At 43.1% G+C, this 20,757-nt stretch overlaps 1 protein-coding gene across 1 annotated transcript in view; it reads right to left on the reverse strand.

The window, feature by feature from the left end:
• Positions 1-20,757, reverse strand: part of cacna1c (calcium channel, voltage-dependent, L type, alpha 1C subunit) — a gene marked incomplete at both ends in the record, with an annotated part of 493,392 nt that overhangs the window by 87,404 nt on the left and 385,231 nt on the right. Inside the window, 3 exons of the mRNA XM_083660058.1 lie at positions 3,727-3,887; positions 6,977-7,003; positions 14,267-14,357. Of these exons, the coding sequence (XP_083516184.1) occupies positions 3,727-3,887; positions 6,977-7,003; positions 14,267-14,357 (279 nt within the window). The remainder of the gene's footprint in view (positions 1-3,726; positions 3,888-6,976; positions 7,004-14,266; positions 14,358-20,757) is intronic.

A 20,757-nucleotide genomic window follows, 5' to 3' on the forward strand; every position in this document is an offset into this window, starting at 1 on the left:
ATACTGTTTGACAAGAGGGCAGTTCCACAACAAGTGCATGAGCGTCCCCTCTACTCCACATCCATGCCAGCACAGTTTAGATAATGTATGATCGATTTTCTTTAATGTACAGGGTGTAATATAAGCCCTGTGTATTATCTTTATTTGTATGATCTTATATCTAACACCGTTAGATATTTTTGTACTATTTTTGAGTGCTGTAGTTATGGGGAAGCCCATGTCACGCTCCCAATGAGTTTTATTGCAGTCAGGGATGGCGCAGCACAGCAGCCTATATACTGCTGAAACTGTGCCCTTCCCGACAGCAGCCCTCATTAATTTAGCTTCCAGGTCTCTCTTGTTTCCAATGTCCATACTCTTAGAGAGTAGTGACTTTGTGATAGATTTAATTTGCAAATATGATAAAAATTCAGAGTCTTTCAGCCCAAATACAGTTTTCAATTGACTAAAAGAGACCACTTTTCCATTACTCACCACTTGCCCCACATGTTTAATGTTGTGCTGCTGCCATACACTGTTTTTAAGGGTTTCACCACCCGCAGTGAATAAAGGGTTATTCCATAATGGACATGATGGTAGAGAATTTCCACTAAAAGTCAAACGTTTCTGCAATATTTTCACCATTTCACATGAGAATTCAAACAGTGGGTTATTCATTCTCAGAGTGATCTTTGGATTGTACCATAACATTGATAGGGTTAAGACCTTGTTGTGTTCTTGTAGGATTTTCTCCTCAAGCCATTCCCACCCACCAATCTGTCTCACGCCATTATAAGCCCACTGCAAGGGGTATCTTGAATTATATGCTATGTAGTACTGGTGGATATCTGGAAGTCCTATTCCTCCACTGCTTCGCGGCTGTATTAATTTTTTATAGCTGATCCTTGGTTTTTTGTCCCTCCATAGGAGGGATACAGGGTGTGTCATAATCATAATCAGTTTATGAACGAAAAAAGGGCTCGCAACACAATTTCAGCAGCAGAGAGAGACAGACAGTCAGCACGGCAGCCGCGCAGCCGCGCACAGCGCACTGAGTGGAAGAGGAGCTGTCCTGCTGCTGAAAGGAGCAGCGTCACAATCACATAGCCTGCTATGAACCAGAGAAAGCACTTATAACCTAAGAGGAATCTGCATGTTCACAACTACAACAACAAAAACCAGAACAAATGCAATGCAAAGATGTATAACAGTTAAAGGAGTTAAATTATGGAATGGACTAGAAAATGAAATAAAAATGTGTAAAACAATCAACAAATTTAAAAAAATGTTAAAAAATCAGATTATTAACAAATATAAAACTCAAGATTGATATTTATATTATATTACATTATTATATTTAAACATATTATTACATTCATAGATATATAGAAATTTAGTTTGTGTATTTGACACTTTGTAAGTACAATTCATGTGTATATAGAATACCTGTATTTTGCTTAGTACTCATTATTATTGTTATTATCATTACTATCAATATTATCAATATTATATATCAAGAAAAAATAATAATAATAATAATAAAAAAAATAAAAATAAAAAAATAAAAATAAATGAATGTAAAAAGGGTAGGCGCTATAAGCGTTTGCTTCAGCCTACTCCTTTTCGGTCAGATCTTTTCAGGCTTGTATACACCCAACCAGCAATCACTGTTTGTTCTCTTATTTTGTTTTCTTGCTTTTCTTTAATCACAACTGTATTGAGCTGTACTTGTGAAATTGACCGAAATAAACTAAACTAAACTAAACTAAACTATAATGTTTATTAATGTTCCAGATGTATTTTATTTTATTGACAGTATTTCATTGTTAATATGAGCTGCTGATTGTAACTCATCAATTTCCCCTCAGGCCACGCGCCATGTCGCTGGCTGCAACAGGCATCCCCTGGCCGCACCGCTGCTGCCTGTGATTTTGAAGGCCCAATTCGAAGGCCCAATTCGGGCCTTCACTGACGGCCCGAATTGGGCCGAAACTGTCTCAATAAATGTCCGCCACGGGAGCTATCAAGAAATTGTGTTGCGTGCCCTTTTTTCGTTCATAAACTGATTATTCTGAGTTCAGTAATTCTCATTATCAGTTTATTGTGTGCATGACAGTAAACACACTCATTCTAGGTCTATTCTTTGATCACACTGCACACAAAACCAAGCAATTCATAAACAGATCATTTTAATCATGGCTCAGAAATGTTCAGGCAATAATACTTCAGGAAAATAGATACTAATCATTAACTAATGACTACCTACTCATTAACTATGATTAACTAGTGATTGACTAATGCCAAATTTTTCATTAGCTACTCATTAACTGGCTATTAGTTAATGGTTAGTTTACTAGTAACTACTATAGTATTTGTGTACGTTATTGTAAAGTGTTACCATATAATAGGCTATAGCTACAAAACACAAAATAAAAAACCAGGCGATCTTTCAGCATGTAGCATAACGTTTTTTAAATGGCCTCTGAAATGTTTAGGCAATAAAACAAATAAATAAATAAAATAAAATAAAAATATAGCCTGAATGAGGAATAAAGTTAACAAAAACAGAGAGCAGCAGGCTTTTATAATAGGCTACAAAATAAAAAATAACAACTTCACATGTTGCTGTTAAGGAACAGCAGAGCATTAACACTTGCAGCAGCTCATATTAACAATGAAATACTGTCAATAAAATAAAATACATCTGGAACATTAATAAACATTATAGCAGGCTATGTGATTGTGACGCTGATCTGTTTCAGAAGCAGGACAGCTCCTCGAAGCGACATGCTTGATCAACTGGTTGGTTTGGTCACTGGATGAAAATGTAACATAGAAAGAGATAGAATAAAACAGAACAGAACTACACGACGCGTTCATGTACGCGCAGTGTTGTGCACGATGCAGATACACTTCCGGTTGCGTAACACTCAAAACTACCAACGCATGTGTGTGTGAACGCGTAACGAAATTTCTCCAACACTGGTCACACGTGTACACGCTGGAAGTAGCTGTGCTACGCAGCTTGTTGTTACGCGTGATGTAGTTTGCGCACATCATAGTCCGCGTGCATGTGCCCGCGTGACAAAATTGTTCTATTATCTTCATGCGTGCGCTTACGCGCTCTGGCTGCGCACCCCGCGTACATCATTACGCGTACATTTACGCGTAATGATGTACGCGGGGTGCGCAGCCAGAGCTCGTAAACGCACGCATGAAGATAATAGAACTAATTTCGTTACGCGTTCACACACACACCCGTTCGCAGTTTTGAGTGTTACGCAACCGGAAGTGTATCTGCAGCGCGCAACACATGAACGCGTAATTTTACGCGTAAATGTACGTGTAATTTTACGCGTAAATGTACGCGGGTTGCGCAGTCAGAGCGCGTAAGCGCACGCATACACGCATGACCATTACAAGTCAATGGGGAAACTACATGACACGTCAAGCGTTGTGTGACACTTCAGTCGTAGCTGCGCATGTTTATTGAGTCGTTTGGCACTTCAGATCCGGTCGCATAGTATCAAAAACTGCGAACGCGTGTGTGTGTGAACGCGTAACGAAATTGACTATGCTACTCAGGTGTCAAAGCATGCGTTGTGTGACACGTTCAGTCGTAGCTGCGCATGTTTATTGAGACGTATGGACCTTCATAGTGTGTGTGTGTGTGTGTGTGTGTGTGTGTGTGTGTGTGTGTGTGTGTGTGTGTGTGTGTGTGTGTGTGTGTGTGTGTGGTGTTAGTACCTTGTACATCGGTTAACCAGACCGGCTGCTGGTGATGCTCAGAGGCGATGGTCAAAGTGTTGAGGAAAACCAGGAAGATGACCAGCCAATAGAAAACCTGCGATTTGACCGCCGCCCGGCACTTCCTCCTACACAACCTGTTCCACCTCCGAGAGTACCGACTGAGGAGAGAGAGAGACAGAGAGAGAGAGAGAGAGAGAGAGAGAGAGACAGAGAGACAGAGAGAGCGGGAGAGAGAAAGTGAGAGAGAGAGAGAGAGAGAGAGAGAGAGAGAGAGGAGAGAGAGAGAGAGAGACAGAGAGAGCGGGAGAGAGAAAGTGAGAGCGAGGGGGCGAGAGAGGAGAGATGAGAAAAGAACAGAAAGGGTGATCAAAAGAGGAAGCGGGGGGACAGAGTGAAAAGATGAGAGAAGAAGAAGAAAGAGTCAATTAGTCTACTCTACGGCGTAGAGATGACATCACCCCTCAGCCCATGGTTGTCTGTTGTTGAGGAGCGCTGTGGAACAGAGTTAGTCGTCCTCAAAGACGTTTCACGCCAAGGCAATGCCAACACGAGGAGCTTTGTTGCAGAACGAGATAGCCACCATTTGGGTGGGAAAGGTACAGCTACTCTTACAAGATGATTGAAAGCACAATTTGAAAGTGAAATATGGTGCATGTTGATTCAGACTTCAAGGGACATTCATGCTTCAAAAGAAGAAGTGGATAATTTAGTAGTGGAAAGAAGGTTTTTCCTTTTTAGACAATTCAGTGTTATTCTGTGATGTACTGTGCACAAACTCCTTTTATACCTTTCATGGCCTCCCCCCATGAAAATAACAGCCGCTGTTTTCAGTAATTGACGACTTCACACCTCCCAGTCACATCTGCTGTATGTGAACGAGTCCATTCAACTCTGGAGGAAGGTTCATCCTACTATTCTTTGAAATACGCCCATATCCAAGTGATTAAACAACTGCTGTATGACTTCATTATTCAACACTCTTCAATTCATCGCAGGGAGATAAAAAACAAACAAACCATTACAGGCAGCAAACCGTGTTTTTGTTGCTATTTGTCCCCCAGGCCACTTTGTGGGAGGAATCCAACTAACCATTACACACGTGCAACTCTTTACTACCTATCTACGACCAACCTACCAACCTACCTACGCCCAACCTACCTACAACCAACCTACCAACCTATCTACTACCAACCTACCTAAGACCAACCTGCTGTGGAGCATCCAGGTCTAACACATCCTTATTACTACTGCCGTATTAGTAGAACTTAACCAGGCAAATATGCTGAACATGGTAACTTATAATTGGAAATTACAATAATTTGAAAAAAAAAAAAAAAAACGAATGTTCAAATGTTAACTGGAAAGTGACGAAATAATGGTATGATAATGGACTACTTGAATACATAAAGTTTCGGTTAAAAAAAGAGCCAAAGATTTCGACCCTTCTAAGACAAACACAGGGCCCTATCTTCGCAAAAGCGGTAATTTAGCGTTTGCGCACGTTTAACGCTGCGCACAATGCAAATTGGGGGCGTTCACAAGAGCATGCCTGTTATAATTGTACTGGACATAGGCGTGCCACATGCCAAACCAGGCGTTTCAGCACAAAAACGTGGGGATAGATGGCATTATCCTATAGTCAGCAGCACGCAATTACTTTGCGTTAAGAGCTTTTAAAAGCACCTCTTACACGCTAAATACCTCGTTGCGCTTGAGCGCACCATAATCTCTGTGCTGCGCAGCGCAGTGTAGAGTAAAATTCCTTTTGGATATGTCATTACGCACAGACTTGCCATGCCAGGACATCAAATTCTGCTGCTAAAATTGGGTATTAGCAAATAATTCAGTGAGACAATCAACTATAACTCACTGAGAAACTTTTATCACAACGCAAAGAAGGAAATGAATTGAGAAAACTTGTTGGACAATGGACATAGGCTATTCACCTTCACCTATCCCATAACCCGGGTGGTCGTTGGCACCACAGATGATCTGTCAACAAGCTCTCTCCATCTCTCTGTCCTCGGCACGAATGAGTCCACTCTATTACGCATGGAGAGAATTACAGCATATTGCATGCCTCGCGCAAACAGCGATTGCGAGAGGGGAATCAGATTTTTTTATTGATGTAACGCCCAGGCATTGCCTGGCCACACCTGTGAATAATTCTGGTGCTTAAGGCCGCCCAAATCCCGTTTGCGCTGGCATTTTGGGGGCGCAGATGATTTGGCACGGCTCTAATTTGCACCTGCGGCAGGTGCCGTGAACTTTTCCACATCCCTGCCGAGAATTGCATCCCCACCATATTTCGGGGCTGTTTTAACTTAGAAAACAGGGAGGTCACGTCTACCCAGACAATTATATCACTTTTAAACAGTTACATTTCTGTATAAATCATTACAATATGCTCCTGTGAGGTGGGGATGCGGGCGGGGGTGCAAAACTCAGCATAACGCCTGGACACGTGCACAAGGTGGACTGCTATCTTCCCTGCCTTAAGGCACGGGCAAACAGGTGTGCAAGCGCAAATAGGGGATATCGCCTGTACCAAGGTAGGGCCCACAGTGTCACGGTAACCTAAATCTGAAAAACAAATGTACTCAACACCATCAGAGTAATCACTTTGACTTATATTATGACTGACTGGACCCACACCCACACCACAACTACCATTTGGCATTTGTCTTTTTCTAGCCTTCGATATTTAGCCATTATCCGCACACAGCTAAGTCTCTACAGCACCTTCATGACGGCACCAGGCGTGGCTGCCAGGAGAGGTGTGACGCTCCTGAAAGAGGTCAACACAACGCTCCAGGAAGTATTCTTTCTGCCCACTCAGCGTTCATGTCTCACCAGCTTTCTCTTTTTGTGTGTATGAGTTGATTGTGTGTCAGTTTTGGCACACACACACACACACACACACACACACACACACAACACAAGCACACACCTATACACACGTTGGATGGGATACAGCTCACAACACAACACAGTGGACAAACACCCTTGTCATTTTTAACACTTGTTTTTGTTCACAAAGAACAACACACAAATGCATTGAAAATGACCAAGTCTTTGTAAAGACAAGCGCTCTCTCTCTCTCTCTCTCTCTCTCTCTCTCTCTCTCTCTCTCTCTCTCTATCACACACACGCACGCACGCACACATCCAAAGACCAAACAAATTCCACAGCAATAAGGAAAGAGAGTGAGTGAGACAACAGACTATGGTAAACAACATGTACTAACCTGAACTTGGATTTGGAGATCCTATTTCTGGAACACAGAAAACAGAATGGATTATACACACATGCACACACACACACACAGCGTGCGCGCACACGCACACGCACACACACACACACACACACACACACACACACACACACACACACAGGTACACAACATGAAAGGGGGTGATTGAGAGCGGTAATGAGGGATGGGGTCCCTCGTTAGCACAAATACTTAAATGAATACACAGACGATTTCGCATAAAAGCTCTTTGATCAACTTCTTGCGCGCGTCGATCATTAGGTGTCCGGCGGCGCTTTAAGTAGTACTAGCTTGTAGCAGGCAGGGAACATGTTAGCATCAAACATCAGTTCAACTCAGCGGTGGAAATGGCGTTGAATGCTTGGGAACGGGGTTCCCAGAGCAATCATTGCATGGGAACGCTCTTCGCCTCTTCCTCAGGGTCTAAGTTTTGTTTTCTTATAGATGTTTAGCACTGTTTCTCTAAAGCATTTTCATAAATCTGACCGCACCTGAAGGCACCATGCCCGGCTGCAGTCAACACAGCCAATAGGCAGCCCCAGAGCAATCTAGTAAGTGGAGAGCAGAGCAGTGGAGAGGACACAGCATGGAAGGAGCAGAGAATAGTAGGAAAACATGTATTTGGAAGATGAATAAGCAGTGTTCCATCAAGTCTATAATGAATAAAATAAAGGGAAAAGAATCAGTAGATCTCTGCAATCTTATTTGAGTAACTTTTGAAAGAGATATTTATGTAGCTGTAATGGTAATTAGTAAAATCAATAAGAAAAAACATTCAAGCATACAGAAATTACATATCGGGCGGGGGGTGGGCCGCACCATGCCGCCTCCGGGACCCCTACCCTGCGAGTAGGGTTGCCAGAGCAAATCCTGGCCATTTCCACCACTGGTTCAACTGAAATGCCACCATCCTTCTCATCGCACAACTGTGAGTTGATCAAAAAACACGTTTGCCGAAAATAAAATCTGTGTATTCATTAACATCCCCTTGGTATCAATACATTTACTGTAGGAGTAGAATATTACATTATTTCCACCCCTTTTGCTTTGAACAAATCACCCCCTGCAGACATGTATACAGTGGCATCCAGTCAAAAGAAACAGTGCTTTAAGTTTAGATTTTGTCCAATCAACATAGCATGGAAAAAAGAAAAAAACAACATTTTGGAGGAATGTATGTTGATTGTCCACCACTGTAACAGAAAAAGGTACATACATAAAGAACTGAGGACAACAGATCATGGAAGATGTGTCTCTGGAAAAAGGAGAAGAGAAGAGATGTTCTGCTATGTTTTATTGTGTGATGTATGTTAATCTGTTGTACGTCGCTTTGGATAAAAGCGTCTGCTAAATGACAATAAAGTAAAGAAGAGAAGAGAAGAGAAGAGAAGAAAAGAAAAGAAAAGAGAAGAGAAGAGAAGAGAAGAGAAGAGAGAGGCAAAAGGCTAAAGTGTCTGGTTACATTCAAGTTAACGTCTTGCTGTGTCTCCAAGGCTCTTTTTTATAGCAAAACATTCCAGAATCTTAATTTGTTTTCATGTAAGTAGGTATTTCAGGCACGGTGGCACAGTGGTAGTGCTGTCGCCTCACAGCAAGAAGGTCCTGAGTTCGATTCCCGCCTGGGACGCTATGAGCGCTGATGGTGTGTCCCCATTACTATGTCCAGTGCCTACTGCCCAGGTGGGCTATCTCGTCAAAGGGCCTTTCTGTGTGGAGTTTGCATGTTCTCCCCGTGCTCCCCTGGGGTTTCCTCCTGATAAGAATCCCCCACTAAAAAACATGCAGGTGTAAGTAGTAGGTGTTTCGAGTATTGTTTGTACAATAATTTTGAATGGTTAATTTTTTTTAATCAAAAGATAATGTAATTTCATACAGTAAAAATAATGAAGATGCTTTGAGAGAGTTGTTGCGACAGGTGCTACAATGCATTGATTTTGTCAGTGAAAGCAGATGGATTGACTGACTGTCCGGCCAAAGGAATAAAAAGGCTTGTCCTCCCATTAACTCCATAATAGTGTGAGGAAATGCCCCAAGCCGAACAATACTGAAGTGAGCTTTATTCTATGACAGAAAAGTACATCCTCTGCCTCAACAAGAGGATTGTTGGTGGAGAGGTGGATAGTCTTGGATTTAATAGCATTTACAGGTCGATTTTTGAGTCAATATGAAATCTAAACCTTAGTCATGCCTTAACCTTTAATACACACAATAATTAGTTCCTGTGGTTTGCCTTTATAAGGCAGCATAAGCATCAGGTGTCTGCTACGAATGGCTACTGAATACATATAACTGTACAGGTTTCATTAGAACTTTAAGCCCTCAAGTCCAAATGTCATTAATCTTGAGTTGTTTCGTCTGAAGAGGGGACAAATAAACACAAACGACAAAACAAAGACAACGTAACAGATGGATTGGACACAGAGAAAACAGAAAAACAAGTGTGCCATTCAAGTGTCTCCTGGTTTTACTATCGCTCATCTCTCTCATTTCTCTGATTTCCGTTCCACCTTGCATTTGTCTGTTTGATCCCGTTCCTCTCTGTTCTGTTCTATTCTTTGTAGTTCCAGCAATGTGATGTACAACAATGTGAATGACTTGGTATGCGCATTGCGTCCATGTGTTTGTGCGTGCTTATGAATGCATGTGTGCCTGTGCGTTATGAATAACAGAAGAAGTAGGCTCGGTGGGCGGGGTCACGGCTCCTGCGTGGCCTTGCGTTAAAGAAAGCGATGCACTTGTTTGAATAATGTAGAGAATGAAAGGAGAGGGGAGAGGGGGAGCGAGTGAATCAGCTGTTCGTCAGCTCCCAGAGGGGAGGAGGAGACCACTTCACCAGCAAACACAGGAGAGAGAGAGAGAGAGAGAGAGAGCAGAAGAGGAAATAAAGCAAGGTTATTATTACAGTAGATGACATAGCCCATAGCCGTGATAGATGCCCCACTCTTCTAGTATGTGAGGTCCTTTCGAGGTTCCAAATGAGGATGGGGTTGCCCTTGTACCACGTTAGTCAATATTATGCGCTTTGGCCTCGTCTCTGAAAATGTGTGACGTGCCCCTTCGCTCTGGCTTCTTCCTCTATTCACGCACTTACGTCATGTTCTCTGCAAAGTGCTTTGTAACTGACCTCTTCTGTAACGAGCGCTTTGCCGATAAAACCGACATGACATCAAGAAATATGCTTTTGTGTGTCTTGTGCTTTTCCTGATGTTTGTTTGTGTTCTGTTCTGTGGTTGTAAAGTCTTTTGAGGGATGCTTGTGATAAAGGGCAAATATATATATATATATATATATATATATATATATATATATATATATATATATATATATATCAATATCAATATCAGTGGAAAACATTGAGGTGATTCTCATGTTTTTTATTTTTTTATTCTTTTCTGATTTCCCCCCATTTTCTCTCCAATTGTACTTGGCCAATTTCCCCCTTGCTACCACGCTGCACCCTCTGCCAATCTGGGGAGAGCCATAGACTAGCACCATGCTTCCTTCGACACATGCACAGTTGCCAACCGCTTCTTTTCACCTGACAGCGGGGAGCTTCACCGGCAGGACATAGCACATGGGAGGATCACGCTATTCCCACCAGTTCTCTTCCGCCCCGAACATGCACCCCGACCAACCAGAGGAGGCGCTAGTGCAGCGACCAGGACACATACCCTTAATCTGGCTTCCTGTGACGATGTGACTCCTTATGGACATCGCACAGTGTTTCTTGTCTTTTCTTACTCTTTATTAAATTCTAATTAATATTAAATTTGTATGGTTCTGTATATTCATATTTGAAACTGTTCATATTGACCCTCAGTGTAAACAGTGCCCACACAAATGTACATTTCCTTTGTTATGTTATGTTTAGTTCAACTGGCAGACTTGACCACACCAAACATTTGCAGAGGCCTATGCTAGCTAGGCTAACACCAAATGTTTGTTGGTATTATTGTGTTCATCCCACCTCTGACACCAAATGTAAAGGGGTAGCTTTGATGAGGGCAAGGCATCAGGAACAGAGGACAACCAGAGGGTTCAGCTTTCACCAATTTATTTTGAAGTCATCAAAATGGTGAAAACGGCTTTGAAATCTTACAGGAAACATGAACACTTTAAATAGAAAATAAACAAAAATGTCTTAACGGACTTGAAAGCTTTCATACCAGTGTCTGATCACTGCCTGAATCTAACAGGGCTTTACATTGTCTGCCGGCAACACGTACCTTAATAACACTGTCGTTAGCCGGTGTGCGTGGTAATGGGCATGTGGGGGGTCTGGGAACATAACACAATCGGGTCTTACAAAACCGTGTAACGGGACAATCTGCTCTGAGGTGTCCGGGCTGACCACAGTTATGACACAAAAGTGGGGCTTTCTTAATAAAGTTTTTATCTGGGCCCTCATTATCAGAGCTGGTTCCCTGCTGCCTGTTAAAACCTCTAGAACCACTCCCATAACCACCACCCCCAGACTTACTAAGAGAGGGGCTAGGTGGGTTGCTTGCTCGCCCCAGGTGGTAGCTCTTGGAGGTCCGCCGCGCTGCGATGAATGCTTCTGCCAGCTCTGCCGCCTCACGAGATGTAGTGGGGTTGCGTTCTCGAATCCACGTTCGCAGGTCTGGGTTGACGACACGTAGAAACTGCTCCATGATGACTGCATCTCCAATCTCGTCCTTCGTCTTCTGCCTGGGATTCATCCACTTTTCATAAAGGTCTTTCAGCCGGGCCTGGAGCTCTTTAGGGGTATCCCCCTCGTCCACCACACTGGATCGGAATCGGCTGCGATAAGTCTCTGGGCTTATTTCAAACTTGGCCAAAATGGCGTCCTTTACAAAGTCATACTGCATAGCGTCCCCATCGTCCATAGCCACATAGGCCTTCCTTGCTTTGCCAGTGAGGAGAGGGACCAAGTGCAAAGCCCAATCCTGTTGTGGCCACTGACAGGCTAAGGCTATGCGTTCAAAAGTGGTCAAATAATGTTCAATGTCCTCATCCTCTCTGTATGCTGGCATCTTAGGCCCCTTCCAACCAACCTGGACTCTGCTCACTGCTGGTGACTGGGCTGAGGAGCTCGGTGGTGACACTGCTTGGCCTGGATTAGGAAGAAACCCCGACATCCTCCACGGTGCCCAAGGACGCCCGCCATCAGCCGGTGGCGCCTCTGCCGCTCCACGAGCACCGCCATCGCCGGTCGGCGGCCGGTCCAAACGATCAAGCTGGATCTCCTGTTGCAACTGACCGAACTGGTGCTGAAGAGCCCTGAGCCGCAGGTCCTGGCGTTGGCTTTCCTGTTCCTGTTGCTCATCTCGCCGTTGCTGGTTCAACAGGAACCTTCGGAAAGTGTGGCTCAGGCTCTCAATGGTCTCAGGTGGCCCTCCGTCACTTCTGCTCGGCCCTGGCTCCTCTTCATCCTGGTGCTGTGGTTCTGGTTCCTCCCCATCATGCTCTGACTGGTTCTCCATGATGGGTGGCTCACCCTGCTCCAACAAGAGCCTTGCTTCAGCCCGGGTGGGTGGTTTCTTAGCCTTGCCTCTAGATGCCATTGGAGTTCCTGTAGCCCTTCCAGCCACTCATCCCACTTCTGACACCAAATGTAAAGGGGTAGCTTTGATGAGGGCAAGGCATCAGGAACAGAGGACAACCAGAGGGTTCAGCTTTCACCAATTTATTTTGAAGTCATCAAAATGGTGAAAACGGCTTTGAAATCTTACAGGAAACATGAACACTTTAAATAGAAAATAAACAAAAATGTCTTAACGGACTTGAAAGCTTGATCTAACAATCAACCACTTTAGGTTTGCTCATGGCAACAAACCTTAGTTGGGACAGAGCATCCGCATAGTGCCCCCAACCTCTCTTCTCCAGGTCTGAGTACAGACTGTTTAAATGCAGGCCTCAACCCAGGCCTCCCTCCCCAGACTAAACCATTTTACAGCCAAGGGCAACATGAAGTTTCACCTCCGCACAGGTAAACTTTAGACACGCATCAAAACTAGAACAGGTGCATCTAAAATATACAATCCCATATAAGTAGTTCTGAACAACATTATTCTTAAATAACCATGATATCAAACGTTAGAAACCCTTCTGAAAACATAACCCCCCTCCACACAATGGTAGCAGCAAATTACCTGGTCTCCCATAAATATGGCCGACACCCACACAGACTCTTTTGTCTGTAGGACAGTCTGAGAGAAGGTAAGTATGATCTGTAAATGAGTTTTGTGATGCATTTACCTGTATCTAATAAACATTCATTAATGGACCAGTATTCTATGTGTCTGTGTTTGTAACTTGTAAGTTGTTAACTCTGTGGTGCAGTAGGTGGTGGGATGAACACAATAATACCAACAAACATTTGGTGTTAGCCTAGCTAGCATAGGCCTCTGCAAATGTTTGGTGTGGTCAAGTCTGCCAGTTGAACTAAACATAACAAAGGAAATGTACATTTGTGTGGGCACTGTTTACACTGAGGGTCAATATGAACAGTTTCAAATATGAATATACAGAACCATACAAATTTAATATTAATTAGAATTTAATAAAGAGTAAGAAAAGACAAGAAACACTGTGCGATGTCCATAAGGAGTCACATCGTCACACTTCCCATCCGCAGTACACAGCCACGTGCCTGTATGGACGCTCGACCAAGCCGGAGGTAACACGGGGGCGTGAACCTGCAACCATTGTTGGTAGGCAGGGAATCTACCACTACACTACCCGGATGCCAGATTTTCATGTTTTAACTCACTATAAGTATTACATGGTTCTCTTTGGGTTGAGAAAATACTATGACCCTTGGGTTTATGAAAGGTTTTCAAAACTCCATTGGATAAAAACAAAAAACAGAAATGGCGGAAAAGCTAAAATACAAGGCTTTTTTTAATTCTTGAAAAGTGTACCTGTTTTCACCTGACAGCGGTGTGTACACATAATGTATTAACTGAATAAAGTAATTGTGGTTTTGATACTGACGACACTACTGTTGATTAGAGCCCAAATGGACCTGATTGGATGATTTGAATACGTTTTCTTTTTTCCAGCAACCCAAGTTTTCTACTCCAATATGCCGGTTTAGTCCAAAAATAATAGGGTGTAGTGGCTTCTGCAGTCGTATTTCAGGATAGATCGATGCAGGATGAAGGACTTCTACCATGACGACCACTGGCGCTAATGTAGATCCTTGAGATTGATAGAGGATGGCGGAGAGAGCTAAAGAAGAGAGGGAGGAGAGGAGGGCTGAGAGAGGGGTGGGGCACTTACGCTAACCGGGTACAACAGGTCTCGCCCTCCACGTCTCCCCCAGGGGCGTTGTCTGTGTTCACCGATTCATTCTCACCGGCTGGCATACTCACTGAGAGAGGGGGAACAAGACAGAGGAGGAGAGAGACAGAGAGAAAAGAAAGACAGATGAATTAACAGGATGGGTAGGATGGGAGTAGTACATCCTTACTGTGTAATCCTCTCTCTCAGTCCAAACCCAGAGAATTTGCAAACCCATGGACAGATGCTATGTTCCAGCCACATTCTGCTTTACAACCATACAGCAACACATACTGTACTCTACACCTGCCAAGTACAACCACAGTCTTGTACTGATGGCTACTGTGCAGATCCACTGGGTCAAACAGAGTTCGGTGTTTATTTCCTCTCTATAGATCAAATATGTGCCAACATCCACATGACTGTTTCCCTGTTGGTGTTACAGTGGCTTCCTTTTGCAAGTTTTTGTCAACTTTTTCAAACCAATATTTGGTCATATTTGGTCGCGCCCTGGGATCCAAACTCATTAAATACTGTCATGTACTGGAGGGATCCACCAGTCAGCATCGTGGCCCATTTCTAATCCACCCCCCCCCCCCCCCCCACCAATAAGAAGCACTGTCTCACAAATACCCTTGAGTCGATAAAGCGCTTCTGACTTTTTGTAGTGGATGCCTAAATTAATTACAGACAGAGTTTCCAACCCAGCTAAATTGACTGGCTCGGAATACTGGGACAAAACGTCTGAAACAGCTATGTGGATGGTTTTGACTTTTAAGATGAGGGACGGCTTAACTCGGGGCGAGTAAAATAAAAATAAATAAATAAATCCTCTTGTGATTTTATAGCCCAAGGAGACTGAGAGGGAGAGAAAAGACGTATGTCTTTGCTCTTCAAAAGTTGTGTGGGATGTTGGAGCTTAATTGCAGCCAGGTCTTTAACAAAACCTTGTAATGCTTTTTAGTCAATCCTCTAAACTCTAATCAAGCTGCCAGAGCTTTGGCAGGATTTATGTTGCAGCAAAGATCCAAAACTTCACTCCCTATCCCCAAGATCTTTTCCTCAGGTAGAAACTATATCCAATGTGTTGTTTTAGGAAGCTATGAGGAGAACAGAAGTGAATGAATGATGGAGAGGAGGAGGGATGGATGTAGGGCTGGGTATCGTTTAAAAAATTACAATACCAGTACCCTTAAAGTGATATCAATATCAATAAAGTACTTTATTCTATACCTTTTTTGCCATATTTTTTAAATGTTCTGGTTCATCTCGGCACACTGAACTACTCTGTCACCGTACACCGTACACCGCTACACCATCACAGACTGTATTGGTTGTAGCTGCTGAGGTAGAGAGCCAATCACACGTTGCATTAAATCGATTAACGCTTGTGGTGATTGGCTGCGAGCAAAACCATACAGATGGTAGACTCAGCCCTCAGTCTTAATCCGTTTCACTACTGTAAGACTGAGAATATTACTATTTAAATCTTTGCATAACGTTAGGTGGCGCTGTTGGAAGCCTTGCATCGGAGAACCAATCATGAGTGCTGTGGGCGGGCCTGCTTTCTGGGGGCAGTTCTCATGCAGAACCGGTGTCTCGCAAAACATTGTCGCATTTGCGGAGAAACATATTAATCACTTAGAAACAAACATAACCTGTTAATAGGACGTGTTTCATCCGGCCCCGGCGGCTAGAGGTCTTTCCCCCAGCGATAAGCCCGACTCCCGAGGCTAACGTTACAGAGCCTGCTGATGACCTCACAGTAGCAAGCGGACCACTTCCGGGTAGGAAAAATTATTGTAAAATAAACCACAGCTATAACTTTTGTTTGGAGCATATCAGCTTCATGCTCTGTGTTAGGACTATGATAAATGGCATTGCCGCTACCAAATAAAATTCTAATGTAAAAAAATTCTATGTAATCTAAATGTAGGCGTGTCTGCTGCCGGCGGTTCTCGCCGGGCTCGGCGAGACAGTTTCTGACAGTGAAATTCCCAGACGTTTGGTGGCGCAGCTCACCAAACGTCTGGAAGCCGAGACTATACAGATGGTACTTTTTTCTATAGCTGTGTACAAAAAGGATGGAGAACAGGTATCGTTTGACCGGAGAAGTTTGGACACTACTTGGTACTGGCCGGGTTATTTCGGCCAGCCCTAGATAGAGAGAGGAGAAGAGAGAAGGGGAGGAAGGAGGACATGAGTCATGGGGAAGAGAGAGAGCAAAAGAGGAAGAGATGGAGAATGGACAGAGAGAAATAGAGAGGGAGGAAAAAAGTCATGTGGGAGAACAAACTGGGGGGGGGGGGGTGGCAGCAAGTACCGGACGCATTGAGGGAGGAGAGAGAGAGAGAGGGAGGGATAGAAGAGGGAGGGAGGGAGTGAGATGGGAAGATGGTTGGTTGAGAGGCTGATATGAAGTGATACATGGCTTCTTATTGCTTGTGTCAGTCTGTGTCTGCCTGCGGGAATGAGATGAGCTCTCCTCACTGTCACCTTTAATACTTGTTGTAAAGCCCTGGGTGGCAGAGCCAGATACTGGATATAATTCTGAATGCCTCTAGCACTAAAATAAGATAGCCACCATTTAAAAAAAATGAACACCTACTCTTACAAAATCATTGCTAGCATGAAAGCACAGAACATGATGAGCAGTTAAGATATGAGGCATCTTAAAATACAAAAAAGTAATAATTTGACTCGATATTAATCAATTATTATTATTATTTTTTGTGTGGTTATGCTGGTTGCTCCGCATTTTATCAGCTCCGGTAAATTCAGACATGTGTAAGAAATCACTTTTCAGACACATTCTGCAACTCCTCCTATATTCTTCCTACCGTCATATTTAATGGTTTTGCACGTTTCTTTAATTACTTATACAGATTCACTAATTCTGCAGGACAAAGAAAAGAGGAAGGGAACCATCTAAATTTGAGATGTTCCCCCAGAATTAGTGAATTTAGATTCTAAACAATAACACATAATGAACAGAAGCAGGTTAATTTCTCTTCATGGAATCCACAAGACACTCCCAAATGAAGCAAAAACAACATTTGATCAGAAAAATAATAATATAAGAAATATAATTCTAAAAATGTATATAAAACTAACAGCTTGTAGTGAACATGCACTCTATATGCACATGGAGTTTTGAACCAGCCTCAGAAGAGATGCCTTTATATAAAGATGTCTAAATAATGCTGAGCTAATCAAACTGCAAGATGAGCAGGGAACAGGCCAAAGCCATGCAGTGAGTCTTCTCAGGATGCAGTCCCAAACTAAAGGGGGCAGTAGTCATCCAGCCATGCGTCATTCTCACCATCCAGAATGTAAACATAAACCAGAAAAAATGGGCAAGACCTGAAATGAAAAGCATATGCCCCTGAATGGCAATATGCAAATATGTGTGAAATATGTTTGTTCAGATACATGTACGGTATATCCCTCCTCAAGTTAAATTAATGCAAAACGATAAATCTGCGATGCTCATATCACTGACATCTGCTAGGCCTGACCTAAACATCTTTCAATACCATGAGTTGACAGGACAGTAGAAAATCACTGATTATATAGCCTATTGATTTTCACTATTGAAAATCACATTTTGCCATTACAGAAGCAAGTCCTAAAGACAAATTTAAACCAAATGTAACCCAACTGCACTATAAATGCAAGATTTAACGACCTGGTTGTTTACCTGAAAAATCACAATTGAATACAATTGTCATTGGATTTAATTGATACACGTTTTACAACATTTAAATCTGTTTTTATATTATTTTTATATGGTTAAGTGCTATTTTTAAACCCCATCTGCAAGCCAAATACTGGACAATAAAGATTTGAATAGATATAGAGAGCCAAAGTGAAACGTCACTTCCTGCTTTCTCCCTGTACCAGCGCTGCGAAAAATATGAATGGCGGTGGACGGAGAATAAGGTTACTTTTTTGATCCTGTTTGAATTGTGCCACGGGGTGCCAACGGAAATTTTGTCAATTTAACACGTTCACTGCCGTCGACGAGTTAACTCGTCAAAAAAAAACAACGGTTGACTGCCGTGGACGAGTTAACTACGGTGGGACGTGGATCAAACCCTTTTACATCTCCTATAAAAATATGGGAGCTATTGAATGTGTATAACCTATCTTACCGACCCAGTAAGTGGCAACAGTGCTCTCCAGACTAGAGAAAGCTGAGCAAAAACAGCAGGAAAAAGCGTGAGGAATCCATTCTCATGAAAATAGTTTGGCGAAAACGCTTTCGCGCTGGCGCTGGGAGCTGGTGCACAACGGTGGGGGATTCCAAAAATAGACTCTGGGTGCAACACACTTTGAAACACACAGCAGAAAGCCCAGAATCGCACGCAGCTTCATCCCAGCTCACAACAAACGAACGAGCCCGATCAGACTCGCCCGACGAGCGGCCGCCAGCAGCCAGGCAGCACAGACAGGCAGCAGAGACTCGCCTGTGACACACGCTGCAAAGCCACCAGAGACACACCCACGGAGGGAGGAGTTTGAAGGAGAGGGGGGTGGGGGTGCTGTTATGGAGGAAATTACTGTTCAGAACTATATTGTTTAGATGTCTGATGTCTCACTGATGCCAAAAATAAATGGTTAAAGTGACTGTTCTGCCTGTTCTATCGAATTTCACAAAAATGCATTTTTCTCAGCTTTCCTTCTCAGACGCTGAAACCATGCTGTATTCAACTGCTAATGCCTACATAACAGAACATGATAAAAACTAACTCTTTTAGACAGAGAAAGCACACATTCTATTAGTTCTTTTGAGATATTTTGTGTTCACAAAGTCCTAGCAGAAAATAATCCTCGGCTCTTGAAAGATGAGCCAGAATCCTCAAAAAAAACCTTGGCAGAAGCTACCTACTGTATTGAAAAAACTGTTGGCAGTGAATGTGTTAAAACATAACTTTGCATGTCAAGAAAGTCAGCTCGTGGCATGTCGCCGGTCTTCAGCTTTGCCGGTGGATAAAGTGACGTCACTTAAAGCAGCTACGAGCAAGATTTTCGATTGTTATTAAACAGTCTAAATTTAATATTGATGCATCACATCTTACCTCTAATAGTCGATGAGACCAAAGCCGTGTGTATCTGAGATTGCTCCCTTAGGTGATTATTAAGTCTATAGTCTGTCTAAACTCGCGCCAACAGGGGGCTCTCTAGAGCGACCGGACCGGGTAACCCGGAAGTGAAACGCGGAAGTGAAACCAGGAAGTGAAACGCAGCTGCCTTTTTACGCCGTTTGCGCTGCCTAGCAACATAACATAAACAATGTGAACGCCACGCATACTCGCGGGAACATCTCTCGTTATATTCTAACAGGTTTTTTGGAAGTTATTTTGTGGTTATGGCCGAAGTGGCTGCTGCAAACCGTTTCATTTCAATTCCTGATCTGCCCTGGCTACAGACACACTAACACTGGCCGATTCACTCGGGGTTCAAGCGAGACTACTCTGCGTTGGTATCGTCGACTATTAGAGGTAAGATGTGATGCATTGATATTAAATTTATACTGTTTAATAACAATCGAAAAAGTTGCTCGTAGCTGCTTTAAAAAACATAATATTATTTATGCACCTGTATCGGATCGCTACTCGGTATCGGCTGATACGCAACTTCGGGTATCAGAATCAGTATCAGGAAGGAAAAAGGGTATCGGAACATCTCTAGTGACATTGTCCTCTCCTTGTTCCTGTTCAGATGTGTCAGACAGGTTGGGACCCTTTCCTATTAGGAACCAAGGACGGAGACCAGCGGCTGCATCTCAAAAGACTGATGCTGTGTCTTCTCCTTGTCTCATTATCCCTTATTCTTACTGTACTTTCATTCTTATAGAGCATTACAGAGGTTCGGGCCATGATACATCGTCAAAATGTTATGGTAATGGAGAAATGTAACATTGTCAGCAGCAGGGCTAATAATTTGGCAACGAAGAGAAAATCAATGTAGATTATGTAATAGACCATTAAAGTCAAAATTGATTTCTAAGTTATCCGTCCAGACTACTTCATAATTTTAACATGTATCATGGCATTGTTTTATTCCATAATAAGAAAAGAGGTCAAGGAAGACAAAGAGTCAGGTGTCCAGTGAATCTTTATCTAGCCATGCAGACAGACGCACACGCCTTACGAAGGAAAGGAACGTTTTTCTTCACGGCTCCACACAGAGACTGAAAACCACGCCTCCTACCTGGGGATAGAGAGCACTGCTCAGCAAGATGCACACACGCATGCGCGCACGCACGCACACACACACACACACACACACACACACACACACACACACACACACACACACACACACACACACACACACACACACACACACACACACACGGATACACACAAGTAGGTGTGCACTTCCACCAATATATACAGGAATGCACGCATACTGTAAATGCAAACACACACACAAACATATTGCATTCATACTCTCTATGATGCACATACAAATGAGCATGATTG

Source organism: Poromitra crassiceps, assembly GCF_964638095.1.
Source record: "Poromitra crassiceps genome assembly, chromosome: 2".
Taxonomy (NCBI): Eukaryota; Metazoa; Chordata; class Actinopteri; order Beryciformes; family Melamphaidae; genus Poromitra; species Poromitra crassiceps.